At 42.1% G+C, this 14,355-nt stretch overlaps 1 protein-coding gene across 4 annotated transcripts in view; it reads right to left on the bottom strand.

Moving 5' to 3' along the window:
• SPATA13 (spermatogenesis associated 13) overlaps positions 1-14,355 on the bottom strand; it is a 330,909-nt gene that overhangs the window by 53,908 nt on the left and 262,646 nt on the right. For all 4 annotated transcript variants that reach the window (XM_057309635.1, XM_057309632.1, XM_026493009.4 and 1 more), the window contains exon 3: positions 1,629-1,994. In XM_057309635.1, the coding sequence (XP_057165618.1) occupies positions 1,629-1,994 (366 nt within the window). The remainder of the gene's footprint in view (positions 1-1,628; positions 1,995-14,355) is intronic.

The following is a 14,355-nucleotide window of genomic DNA, read 5'->3' as shown; positions in this document are numbered from 1 at the left end:
CCCAAGACGCCGTCTCCAAATCATGGCCAAGAGCTTCAGGCTGCACCGAGGCGCGGTGGCAATGAATTATTCCAAGATTTTAAACAACCAGCATCGGCTCAAGGGCTCTTACCTCACGGCAACACATTTCATGTTATTTGTCGGCAATATACCGGGGGTAACACTCAGTAAAAGCAAAGCGTCCAAGAAGAGAAGCAGATTTAGGAAGTGGTGGCTTTCTCACAGAGGCAGGGGCGGAAGGGTACGAAGATGTGTTCCCAGCAGCAGCCTCCAGGGGAAGCAGACAGTCCTGGATGGCAGACTCCGGCCAGCATACCGCCAGGCACATCCACAGGCAGGCACTAGGTATGCATTTGTGGGACACAAATGTTCCCTACCTCAATTATCACGACAATTGAGCTTTGTTTTTTAAAAGAACAGTTGGCTTTCCACTTTACACGAATTTACCCAGGCCTCTTTAGAATCACCTATGTGCCCTGTTGATTTTTCCACGTGAATCATATCTATAAATCAAAGGCCAAGCTGGCTTATGCTTTCCTTAGGTTTTCTCTGTATTTTCCCACCCATTGGCCCTAAATGTGCCCACAGTGCATAAAGTGACCTTACCACATTCCTTCTTAATGCTCTGAAGTGAAATAATTTCTAAGTGCTTTCGATTTTCCCCATACTGTGTTTCAAGTTAAAACAGATTACAGTGTGCTTTGGTTCAGGATTATTTCCTAGCGTACCGCGCATCTTAATACCGCAAAAAGTTCGTGGGATTCTTCCGCTTCATTTTTTTACCTTAAGAATGCAATTCAATTTCACTCAATTAAACAAGAGGAATTTGAGTGCTTGCTATAAGCAAGGCATTAGGCTGGGCTTTACAGGGAGAATGTAAACATAAAATCCACTACTAACATAGATTTTCCCCTTTTAAGAGAATTTTAGGAGTTATTTTCGTTACCAGCTAGCAAGCACAAAAAGTAAAACTGGGTGCTTACTCATATACTGTTCTGGGAACCCCTGACCATCCTGACCATGGCTGGGTCTCACCAAATAACATACACTCCTCCTGAACTGGGCCTTTATTTAAACGTTTTGTAGCTTCAAAGTGCTCTTGGGTAACTGATAAATACTTGTTGAAATACTAAGGGGAAAATATAAGGATTTTTAGTCTATTAATAAAGCAGCTGCAAAGCAGCAACTTGAATGTAAAGAGTTAAAAAATGGTAGGAAACCGATTTCCTTAGCCCCTAAAAAAAAATTTTTTTTTATTTTCTTCTTATCTTTACTTTTTAACATCAGAGGACACTTTCTCTTTCAAGAACTTCTTTCAAGAAGCTCACTAAATATGCACTGCTACCTTCTCTTATTAAGATCTCAGGTGATTTAGGACAAACAGCAAACTAGTTTCACCTATTGTTTGAGACTCCAGGAAAGACAGAAGATTAGTAAAAGGCATCCACATGTCAGATGGCAGGTTAATTCATGAGTGTTTTCAGAGTCAGGAAGAAAGGCTGGGAGTCTGTTGTCCTTGAGGCAGAGAGAAGAAAGAAAAGCAGCGTGCTATTTAGTTCACAGGAGAGAACAAAGGCCAGGAAGCTTGAGGGCTCTGTTAGCTGTGGTGGAAGCAGGCCGGGTCTTACTTGGGTTAGAAGGCTCTCTATTTCCTCTGTTGGGCTGTTCCCATAGAAGCTGACCCCGCCTATCACAGAGATGGGGCGTCTTCTCCAGCTTCCTTTGGGGCAGCCCACAGCAGGGTCCTGGTCTGCAGGGTCCGCGGAGGCCGTGTTTGGCTGGTGGTCTCCCTCCACAGTGTCCTCTTTCTGGTGGTCTACAGCAATCGAGTCTTCAGGAATAGACAGACTTCGGTTGGCCAGCTGGCCATAGTCAGAGAGTGGTCGGGGCCTCGATCTTCTCCCAGAACCCCATTTCCTTCTGGTGATTCTCTGTGATTCTGTCCTTTCTTCATCCTGGGATGAGCCCCGCCTCCAGGATTCCTCTGTCACAACCTTTTCAAATGCGAACAAGTTAGGTGAGCACCAAAATCCAGGAAGATATTGAAAAAGAACAAGCCATACACTCCCTCCCATCCTCTTCAGCCCTGCCTTAAGGCCTTCTTGATTTACTTGTTTGTTTTTTTTAAAGTTATTTCTGTTAACAGGAAGACACAACTGAAATGTGCATTGAAATAAGCAATTCATCTTTAACTGGAGGCTGAATTAAAACCATAATCTAAACAGTGATGCATGGTGAACTAGGATGAGCTAGGATACAAGATACTGAGAGAATCAGTACCATTGTGAGTTGCTAGAAAGAACATATAACGATGGTGTCACCCAAAATACAAAATATACCCAACAATAGCATGGGGAAATGTAGGACTCCAGAAGGAGAAATGAATGTGTAATACTTTACACTGCTACTCTACAGTATTTTCTTGCAATAATCTTTAAAAATAGAAGGTGCTTTAATAAGATTAAGGCTGGGCTGTTAGGGCCTGACACTCAAGGAGTCAGGTCTGATGAGAAGAGCAACAAACTAGGATTCAGAGAACTAGATCAGGCTACTAACTAGCTGTGTGACCCAGAACAAGTAACAACTAACCATTCAGGACGAGACGATCCCACAGCTGGAGAGTCTGTGGTCCCAAACTATGCAACAATTTTCAAATTGTTCAAATACCTTTTTCAGAGGCAATGCAATGTATCAGCAAAAAACCATGAGGTTGGAAATGGACAGTCTGCTGTGTAAGTCAGCCTGGGCCATGAGCTAGCGGTGTAACCTCAGGCTAGTTACTTAAGGTCTTCGGATTTGGTTCTGCAGCTGTTCACTGGGGAATAATGGGTCCTTGTGTGGATGAAATGCTAAACCAATGATAAGTGAGATAGCCCTTATCAGCCACAGTTAATTATTGCTCTTAAAAAGCAGTGTGTAGAATAACCATGCCCAGGTTCAGCCCTGCCTGCAGATAACCTCTGTGTCAGCATACCCCTCAAAGTCTGGGTTCAGAGGAGGGCCACTGCCTAGTTCTACAGGAGGTTTCTCCCATCCCTGTTTTTTTTTTTTTTTATACACATTTTATTTTATTTTTTTAAAGATTTTATTTATCTGAGAGAGGGAGAGTAAGCAAGAGAGGGAACACAAGCAGGGGGAGAGGGAGAAGCAGGCTCTCCACTGAGCCCGAGGCAGGGCTCCATCCTAGGGGATCATGAGCCGAAGGCAGATGCTTCACCGACTGAGCCACGCAGGTGAGCCCTGGTTATTATTTAAAAATAAAATAAAAACCAAAAACAGTCCAGGGCCCAGGGAAGAGAACAAGGACAGAGTTGTACTGGAGGACAGGCAGAGCAGGCCACGGAGGCCTGGAGAAGCGCTCCAGGCAGCCCGGCCCTGCCCCCAGGACTGGCCCAACAGGTCATGCTGCTTGTGGATCAGTGGCAACCAAGAGCTCAAATACAGTTCCTGGAATCCCCAGTCCTGCGTGCCTCAACAGTCCCTAAGATCATACACAGCGGACTTCTGAACAACATAGGGGTTCCAAGTGCCGACCCCTGCTGCGGTCAAAAATCTGCATGTTAACTTTTGGCTTTCCCCAAACAACTGCTAATAGCCTACAGTTGCGGGGAAGTCTTAACTGATAACAGCCCATTAACACATGTTTGGTATGCTACATATAGTATATACTGTGTTTTTATAATAATTTAAGCTAAACAAAAAAAAAGATGTTATCAAGAAAATCATAAGGAAGAGAAAATATATTTACAGTATTGCACTGTATTTATATTAAAAAAAATACACATGGAAGTGGACCCACCCAGTTCAAACTTTTGTTGTTCAAGGACCCACTATACTATGAAAAAATCTGACGAAGAGCAAAGAAAGCAGAAAGGGATTTACACTCTACTGGACTGCATTTTTCAAATTAGGAAAATGGAAACCCAGGGAAGTGAGGTGACTTGCCCAGGGCCACACAGGCCATGTGCAGTAAGAGAGACACTGAAATGTGGGCCTTGTCATTTCTGTTCCCACGATACCAAGTCACCGCTGCTCAACCACGATACCAAGTCACCGCTGCTCAAAAGCTAGTAAGTTCTAACAATCACCACTTACCCTGCTGTCCGCTGATTCTGACTACAAAGGCTTTCATGTTTAACTCAAGTCACCACTGAGGAGTCTAGAATACATCACTGTGGCATCAAAACTCTTGTAAACTCAAGGTATTCAAGAATAGACTCCCCCCCCCCCAACGCCAAACTCCTTTATCTGCCTGAAAGCAGAGCCTCCCCAAAGAATTCCCATTGTCATAAATCCACTATCTTGAGGTAGATTTTCTTTCTTCCAACCGGGGAAGATCTTACTTTTATCTGTTGAGAAGAGAAGCCCTGGCCTCAGCACACAGGGGCCACAGAACTATCAGACCTCCCATCTGCTCCTCCACAGGCCCATTTATCTTTCCTTAATCACTGGGTTTCCCATGAGTCCCCTTCTCCACCTCCCCTACCCCTAGTAAGAAAGTATAAATGCCCCCAATTCTAACCACTTCCTGCAGTCACTTTTTCCTGTCAACTCCCACTTACTCACATGAATAAAAACCTGTCTTTTTTCTTCTAATCTGTCTTTTGTCAGTTCAATTCCACACACCCCCATGCAGTAAGCCTAAGAGGGGTGGAGGAAAAGGTTTTCCTCTCTGACACCCTCATGGGAAAATATGAGAAATCATGAAAAAGTTAATATTTTTTACATTACATATGAAAAACAGCATATAAGGGAGAGTTTAACTATATTATTAAACTAAGTGGCACAATTTAAGCACACAAGAATAAGCCATTTATATTATCGCCCTGTGATAAAAAGGTTCAGAAACAAGGTGTTAGAGAAACAGAAGCAAGACAGAATTATAGGCAAGGAGTAGTCTAACTGGTAACAAATCTACGTGCAGTTTTTTGAGTTTTTTTAATTCTTTGGGGTTGTTTTGTTTTTTTGTTTTGTTTTGTTTTGTTTTTGGCACTTACGCAACATGCAGCATGCCTCACTGAAGTCTTGCTGATGCAGATGGGAAAATAAGGAAATGGGTATAGGAAGACAGGAGGCTGTCTTAGTTGTTCAGGTAAGAAATCCTTCTGTGACCAAAACATAGTCCAGGAAGCGAGGAGGCTGGATAAAGGCAGGTATGTTCAGAGCAGGAAATGAGAGGGCAGGAGACGTGCACAGGATGATTTCTTTAAAACGTCATGCCCCAAGTGTCAACTACTGTTCCCACCAGGGGGTCATTCTCCTAGAACTATTTATACAGTCCCACTGAAGATACAAAAGGAGAAAACAGCCTTTCCAAGTGGTACGGAATGATCTAGAAAGTGCAAAAATGAGTTAACAGGATAATATATGCAAGTGAAAGGTCCGCTGTACTCCTAGCAAAAGAGGGAGGGGAGACAGTGATCCTTAGCCAGAAGAGACTTAGATTCCTTGTAAAAACAAATCAGAGCTTTGATGCATATTCTAAATCTGACTCTTCCTTTGACAAAGTCTGTGTACTTCCGGAATACAAGGGAGGTTCATTCCAGGGAACAGAGTTGGACTGTGACTGTATCTGCAGCTACAAACACCCACCACTACCAGCACCACCACGCTCCATAAGTTATAACCTACCCCGGACTCCGCTACCGGCAGTGGTGGCCCACAGACACACTGAAGGAACAAGCAGTTGACCATATCCATGCTCTCTGAGATTCTTTCTTGCCTCTACAACGGGACAGTGAGGGTGTAAGTGGCCGCCCAGAACTGGGTCTACTGACACTTCTCCTCACAATCCAGCAGCCTGGCCTTCAGATTAATCCAGGGCTCTAAGCTTGATTGGCCAATTCACACCCAAGTCGTAAACTTTTGTAAACAAACTTTGCAGTGGAGTGGCTGCCCTTTTAACTCTTGCTTCTCTGCATTGTTTTAAAGTACTTTCCCTAGTCAGGAGTCCTGAATTTCCTCTTCCTCTACAAGATTCCTTTCTTTGCTTCACAGAAGTAAAAACCCAGATAGATCTTATTATCTCCAGTGAGACACTTCAAAACATGTTTTGAAATCACAGCGAGAGTTAAGTTATTAACCGAGGAAAAAAAGACTTAACACAAAAAGCCCTGATGTCACGTAGATCCATTCAGAAGCTTCGTCTAAGGGAAGTATAATGGATCAAAAAGCAAGAGTTGGGGGTTGAATTATGCCCCCTGTAAAAGGAATGTTGAAGCCCTAATCCCCAGGACCTGTGAATATGATCTTATTTGGAAATACAGCTTTGTAGATGTGACCGAGTTCAGATGAAGTCATGCTGGATTCGGGGAGCCCTAATCCAATGGCTGGTGTCCTTAGAAAAAGAGGGAAATTTAGACACAAAGACGAAAGTAAAGACAGGCATATGAGGACAGAGGCAGAGAGCAGAGTGGTGCATCTACAAGCCAAGAAACCCCAGCGGCTAGAACGGATCCCCAGACGTCTGGCCTCTACAACAATGAGAATAAGTCCTCTTGTTTTGAGCCGTGTAGTTGGTGGAAATCTGTTACAGTAGCCCTAGGAAACTCATACAGCAAAGTAATTCAGAAGAAAATTCTACAAGCAGGGAAAGTAAGATGCTTTGGGAAGACTGAAAAAAAAAATTAACCAAAGCAGAGCTTTTCCAGCAGATGATCCAAAGGTATTCCCAAGATGTGCACTAACACAGTAAGCGAGCCTCCCACACTGCCTCAGCATCCTGAACACTGTAGAGAATTCAGGTGCGGTCCCAGGCCTGGAAGTGAGACAAGAACACATCTCGACAGCTCATGTTGCAGGAGGCCAGCCAGAATGCTTCTCAATGCCTCTGTGTGCCGGAACCTTCCCGAATCCTCACCACCACCCTGTGACGTGCGTCACTCTTCACGACATTTTACCCATTTAGCACTGGGGCAATGACTTGCTCTAGTTAACAGAGCCGAAGGAGAGAGGCCCATTTGACAGCTCAGTCTGTCTGACTTCAAAATCTCCGTCATTTCCACTCTGCAGCCCTGCATCCTTGGCATACACTTTTGCAGAAGCAAGACAGAACTTGCCAGGTCTTCCTGCCTTTAGCTGTAGAGCTGCTTGGAAGGGGGTGGGGGTGCGGGGAGGGAAATGACATGAAGAGAGGTTCTGTAGGTACCCCCGCAAGCTGGGGAAAGCTAGAGACCCCTTCCCCAAATCACGGTTTTAAATGCATAAAATAAAATAGATAAAATTATAAAGTAATCAGATTTTGAAATATAATTATCAAAATATTAAAAGAACTGATACAATAATATATAAAAAACACAAAAATTAAGAATGTTAGCAATCAGTCTAATAACTGCCATACTTTGGAAGTACTGATGAATTGAAGAGGTTTTAAGATATCAACAAAAACTGTTGTATGATGTGAGAAAGATTTGTGATTTCTATGTGTGACAAAATCATAGGTGCTGATAAAATTGCTCTGACTGCCTACATTCCTAATGGAAGGAATTGCTACATTTTACCTACAAGGTAGTGAAAATAAAACCCCACTCCCCAATTTCTATTGACAGAACCCTCAGATGAACCAAGGTTCAAAACTCCCAGTTGACATAATTTCGCTTAAGACTAATTATGGTACCAGCTCTGTGTTCCAACTCCAGAAAACTGAAATTTTAGGCCTTATACACTGTAAAATTTAAAAAGTGGCATCTCACTATTTAGAGTTATATGTCACTAATTTCCCTTAAATGAAAATTAGTGTATCATAAGACAATCCATAGGCCTTTCTTTCTTTTTTTTAGTGCAGATTTGTTATCTGGATTATCGAGTGCTTGGAATGGAATGGGTTGTAAATACATGGCCTAGAATTTTAAGCGAGGGAGGGAACTCATAAGATCCCAGATCAACTACTACATTCTGAGGAGTTGAAAGTAAGAACAAGAAAATCTTTACACATTTAGAAAGATGAAAGCTTGAGTGCTAATGACATTTTTCTCTTTGTTACTTTAACATCAAAAAGATACTCTTAGTTACTTAGAACTCTTAAGTCGTCATCAACTTGCATTTATAATCTACCTAAAATCATATTTTCAGGTAAGTAAAGATGGCATTATTATACCCATTTTGGAGATGAGAACCCAGTCACAGACAAGGCAATGGACTTAACGAAAGAGAGCATGAGAGAGATCAGGCACTTCATTAAATTCCCTCTTTGCAAGGCCAGCACTAGACATGACCCCCCCATTTGTAGATGCACATAAGAAAAATGCAATATGGTTTATTGCAAAAGCAGCAACTTCCACAAATACTAGACCTCCTAACGTTGCTCTACAAAAGCCTCCCTGTGCTTATTATCCCTTTTACATCTCTCCACTTCCGGTTTATGCTTCCCCTTTGATGAATTCTCTGGGCTGTTCATGGGTCCTCACTTAGTGCAGGCATATTTTCCCTGACTCTTCCTCTCTACTGCTTTCTCCCGCCTCCAGCAGCATCGCTCACCTTCACTCCTGCTCTAGGCTCCACTCCCCTCTCTCTCCTCAGGGAGAACTTCTCCCTTCAACTGATCACACATGGAATGCAAATACAGTTGGTTTTGTTGAACTTACTGAATCATGTTTGGTTTCTTATCTTTAATTTTTAGAACAAGTGGGTGGAGTATTTCTTTCTCCAAAGCTGCCTTCTTGATGGTGTGTGTGTGTGTGTGTGTGTGTGTGTGTGTACATGCAGTGGGGACTGCATAGCATGAGGGACAGCCCACCAGAAATGGACCACCTATCACCCAGGTGTGCTAATTCTCCCTCTTCCTAACTTTCCAGGGGTTGACACATCTTTGTCTACCACCCTTAGGCTGGTTAAGGAATAAACAGCCAGGTGGGAGTACTTCTGAAATTGCCCAAGCAAGGAGAGGAGAGAGGTAGCCTCTGACTTGGTCTGAAATAAGTAAATGGCCAAACACCCATCACTTAACTAAGAACCACCTAAAAAATCATGCATGTTCAGCCTGGCTCCGTTCCACCTTTCACGGTTTCCTCTAGTTCAGGGACCATCCTGGGAAGGGACAGACACCATCATAAACTTGTTTGTTTCCCCGTCGCAGACCCCAGATTTGGACTTAGCCCAGGTCTGGCCAAGGCCTGGGCAAGAAACAGAAGAGAAAGTAGAAACCCATTCATTTACTGAGCTTTTCCTTCCCTGGCTTAGAGGCAAATGTATATATTAATGCTGGGTGACATTCTTACCAACATGCTGCACCTTTAAGATACAAGGTTTCAAGCTTTAAGAACCTTAGTGGCTGTTGGAATTCTGAGAGCAAATGAAATGCAAATAACTAACAAAAAACTGTTCTGAAAAATGAATCATGGAACACTGCATCAAAAACTGGGGATGTACTCTATGGTGACTAATATAACAAAATAAAAATTATTAAAAATTTTTTTTAAAAACTGCTCTGATTATTATCAAATGAGATTATACGCACTTCAATAATTTTGATGTAACTCTTAAAAATTAAAGAAAAAGAGAGAAGAAAAGGAACTATTGTAATCTGGAATGCTGTGGCCCTGTCCTTTGGGTTCAGGGAATAGATAGGCCATTTGCTAAAAAAGTATGACATGGTATTAAAAATATTTAAAAATATGTTAATGCTTCTTAGGCCATTGAAGTAACAGGGGAATATAGTGGACTTCAATTGCCCTTGCATGTGTAAAACTGATGATAAAACATACTTAAAACACAGTTAGCAAATCTACAACTTGTTTTATAGGCAGAATAGGTAATTTATTAAAAATGCAAATATTTGAAGTTCATGGAGAACACAATTTAAAATTCTTAGCCTAGTTCTATAAGCATAAAAAGTCATTTAAATAACTATGAACATTTTAAACACCATTGAAGACTTAGAATACTATACTGAGAGAGTAGTATAGCTGAGCTCATTCTTTCTTTATTTAAAATAAAGAAATGAAGTCTGTCTGATTATGACGAACCCCATCTTGGCCCCTATGACCACTCCCCATGTGAACCTCCATCTCCCTTACATCGTGGGAGGGTGGTTACCACTGACCCTGTGCAAACACGGGGCCAGTGATAAGCTTTCTTCCCCCCATCCCCGGGCTTCATAACAATCACTTAAGGGAATTCCATTTTCTGGGCTTATCCAAAAACCCAGAGCATCCTACCATTTCCAAATCAACAACACAATGCTGGGTCTGACACCCAAGCAGAGAAAATAATAGAACTGTAGGCTGCAATTTATGCCTGGACTCATTAAGAGTAAAGACACATTTTTAAATCATCATATCATAAAATAAATGTCTATAACAATTCCATCTTAACATCTTAAAATGTATTTTATCTCTGGGGCGCCTGGGTGGCTCAGTCAGTTAAGCATCTGCCTTTGGCTCAGGTCATGATCTCAGAGTCCTGGGATCAAGCCCTGAGTTGGGATCCCCGTTTAGTGGGAGTCTGCTTCTTCCTCTCTCTTGTGCTCTCTCACACGCTCACGGACACTCCCTCAACTAACTAACTAACTAAATAAATTTTTAAATGTATTTTATCTCTGCAACACACGCTGAGGAATGCAGAGGTCTACTTAAACTTTCTTTAACTTATAAAAAGCATGATTTTATAAAAATGAACTTACTTTCCTCTTTTCCAAATGCTTATTGATTGAGGACAACTAACTATTCCAAAATCACAAATGTTTTAGATTTGAATATATCAGAAGTTCATTTTTCTTCTAAACCCTTTTGAACATCAGAGGTTTTTCTTAATGCTGTTTTGACTTTTGTTGTACAGACAGGCTAGAAGGAAGCAAAAGGAGAAGGGAAAGACGAACAGGCAGCAAAGAAGGTCCCGGCTGATTCTCTAGTGGACAAAAAGGGAGAGAGGTGTCTGTTCATGACATCACCTGCATTTCAAGTCATGGATGACAGCACACAAACATTCAAATCAGTGGCCCCAAGTGCCTTTAGAATCAAGAAAACTAAGGGTTTCTGGATTAGAATGCAGAATGGCACATTCATGAATCATCTCTTTCCCCAAACTGCTTTCTCGTTTTAGTGAAGGCCATCCAATATACCCCATACTAGGCCCTTTTGCGTCTTCCCCGATCTTCACAAGCCCCAGCCTCCCAGTCACCATGTTCTGTCAATTACTCAATCTTAGGAAGATTCCATTCCATCGTTTTTCACAGAACTATTCCAATAGTTGCCCAACTGGCTTCCCTGTCCCCAATCTACTCTATGCTACTGAAACACATGTTGGATCCTAGCTGGCCATTACCTGGAACAAACCTGAGGTCATTCAAAATCTCGTCCAAGGTCTCTCCAGCTCTGTCCTCAGATACGATTATTCTCCAGCCCATATCAAATGATTCACCGTTTACCACATATTTACTTTATGCAATTGTAAATGAGGTTAACGTTGCTCTCTCTCTCTCAGATTATCGTTTGCCTTTGTCAACCTGTAAAATCTACCCTTCAAAACTCAGTTGAAATAGTACTTCCTGTAGGAAAACTTCATAAACTCCCCTGGGCTCCGAGCTCTTTGCTCCTTTCTGGGCCTCTATTAAAACCACCATAATGTTCACATAGCATTTATTTATTTGTCTCAGCATCATGCAAAAGCAGCTGCTCCTGTTCTTTCCAAACTCCCCAGTACTACGGTGATGTCCTCACAGTCTATATGAGAGCCTCAGAGATCAGTGATCAAAGATGCTTCATGCATGTGGAAAGGGATGAATGCTGAGGTGGTGGGTGGATAAATGAGCAAATAAATGGACAGTTCTGGATGGCAAGGAAGCTGTTTCCTTCCTACATTCATGTATGATTTTATAAAAATGAGCTTGATTGAAGTTATTGCTTAGTTATTGTTAACTAAATATTTCAAAATCAATAACCATGTTTTAGATCAGGACACAATCATCCATTCCTGTCTCTTTCATAACCTACTTGAATTGTCCCACCCTGAAAACAAACTGACTACAATTTTCCTTCCCTTACTATCAACAACCCTGTTCTGAAGGCTTCCTATTTTCTGAGATGTGAAGTACATGGTAATGGAATCTTTTCCAACACATAAGTGTCCACTGCTGGCAACAGAATGTAAAAAGAAAGATTTAGGACTTCTAAAACATCTCTTTTCTACATTTTAGTCTCAGCTTGAAGTGTTACTGTATTGGGAGGAGCAAGGGGTAACAAGAAGAGGAGGCAAGGAACAAAGAGGGCACAGTGATGGGAAGTTCAAAAAAAGAACCCAGAAGAGTGAGAGAAAGTAATGACTTGATGAGGATTCTTTCTTTCTTCCAGCAACACTCACTGATGACAGATTGTGTCACTCTCCTTTAAACTTGCAAGGATCCAGCAAATGAACCTAATCAAGAAAACAGTGACCCCAAATTAGAGCTGCTATTCACCAAGGATGCTTCTATTAACAGTGGCTTAGCCTGGGGCGCCCGGGTGCCACAGTCAGTTGAGCGTCCAACTCTTGGTTTCGGCTCGGGTCATGATCCCAGCAATCCTGAGACCATAAGATGGTGAGATCATGAGATTGAGCTGGCGTTGGGCTCCGTGCTATGCAGAGTCGACTTTCCCTCTCCCTCCCTCCTCTCCCCACCTGCACACACTCTCTCTTTCTCTGTCTAAAAATAAATAAATAGGGGCGCCTGGGTGGCTCAGCCGTTAAGCGTCTGCCTTCAGCTCAGGTCATGATCCCAGGGTCCTGGGATTGAGCCCCATGTCGGGCTCCCTGCTTTGCAGGAAGCCTGCTTCTCCCTCACACTCCCCTTGCTTGTTCCCTCTCTCGCTGTCTCTCTCTGTCAAATAAATAAATAAAATCTTAAAAAAAAAAAAAAGAACAGTGGCTCAGCCTCTCTGTATAGGGACTGTCACATAAGGCAAGCCTTACAGACAGCACCAGTGCTGTTTCCTTTTTATGTCTGTTGAGGGATATGAGAATGTGTACTAGTGCAAAACATCTTGAAAATGTTTAATTTGAAACTTGGCAATGAAAGAAGTATAGATGAATAATTTATACCACAAAAAAGAGTAAAAACAGAGCAAAGTGTACAACAGAACTTCTCTGTAAGTAAATATGTAAAAATCTATACCATACATGAGAGAATGGGGCTGTAATAATTACGTTAGTCACAAGCTGTATTTAAGGCTCCCTGCCTCATAGCTCCCCCCCCTGCAGCGCCTCATCTAGAAGAAATGCCACGCTATGGACCTGGAGTCACACCAGCCCTACTGTCCGAGGTGCCTTTCTTCAAGCCTGTGTCAGAAAGTAAACTACAAAAGACGTGGTCAGAAAAGGGACTGAATCCCCTTTGTTGAGCTGCTGAGCCCATCCTAAGTAGTCACAAAAACACCCACCTAAAAAAAATCTAGAGGAAAGACTCTGATTTGGGCAAGACCAGCTGTGGCAGGAAGCAGCCCCAGCTCAGTGGAAAGAAGGCTAGTCATGGAGTCAAAAGAGAAAACAGAATGGAAATTCATCAAAGGCCTGTGATACCAGCATTTACCAATCCCATCTCATTTCAGTAAAACACCCTCTGCAGTAGATACTTACACTTCTGTTTTACAGATAAGAAAGATGATGAGATTCCACCAAAGATCAGGAAACCAGCAAACGGTGAGAACTTAGGTCTACGTGCCAGCTGCCAAGCCCATGGTGTTTCTGGGCCTTCCTCCCCATTCTGAGGCCTGGCTCTGGATAGGTGCCACTCAGCGGCTGTGTGACTCTGAAAGGAGGGTCCTATGACCTTTCCAAGCCTTAGTTTCCCCATCTTTTAAAACAAATACAACAATGCTGGCCTACTTCACGGGGCGGCTGTGAGAATCAAATGCAACAATGTTATGTGAAGGACTTTCATTAGCCGCAAAAGAGTCATATAAATGCAACAGGTTACTACCGATACCTGTATTTTTGTTTTTCATTTTATTTTTCTGATACATTTATTTTTAAGAGATAATTACATTTTTAGAGTTCCAAATGAGTTGGTAAAATTCCGGTTTCCAGCAGTGGTTGGAGCAATTGCTATACTGATACTCAACATATTTTTTTTAGATTTTTTAAAAAAATTTTTAAGTAATCTCTACATGGGACTTGAACTCATGATCCTAAGATCAAAAGTCACATGCTCCACTGACTGACCCAGCCAGGCGCCCCTTCTCCACATATTTTGGACCAAATTCTTTATTCCACCATTTCCTGATTAAAAGTTTTATTTTCACTATTTTGCCAAAAGGGATTTTTGTTTGTAGTCTGTAAAAATTCATACCCAAATGATAATGGGTATAACGAGAAAAGTAGGATTACAGGCTACCTTTAACTTTTTCAAGAATAACTCTCCTTCCTAAATCAAGAGTTAACTGGGGT

Source organism: Ursus arctos, unplaced genomic scaffold, assembly GCF_023065955.2.
Source record: "Ursus arctos isolate Adak ecotype North America unplaced genomic scaffold, UrsArc2.0 scaffold_10, whole genome shotgun sequence".
Classification (NCBI taxonomy): Eukaryota; Metazoa; Chordata; class Mammalia; order Carnivora; family Ursidae; genus Ursus; species Ursus arctos.
Note: the sequence above shows the minus strand (reverse complement) of the source record. Positions and strands in the feature narration are given on the sequence as shown.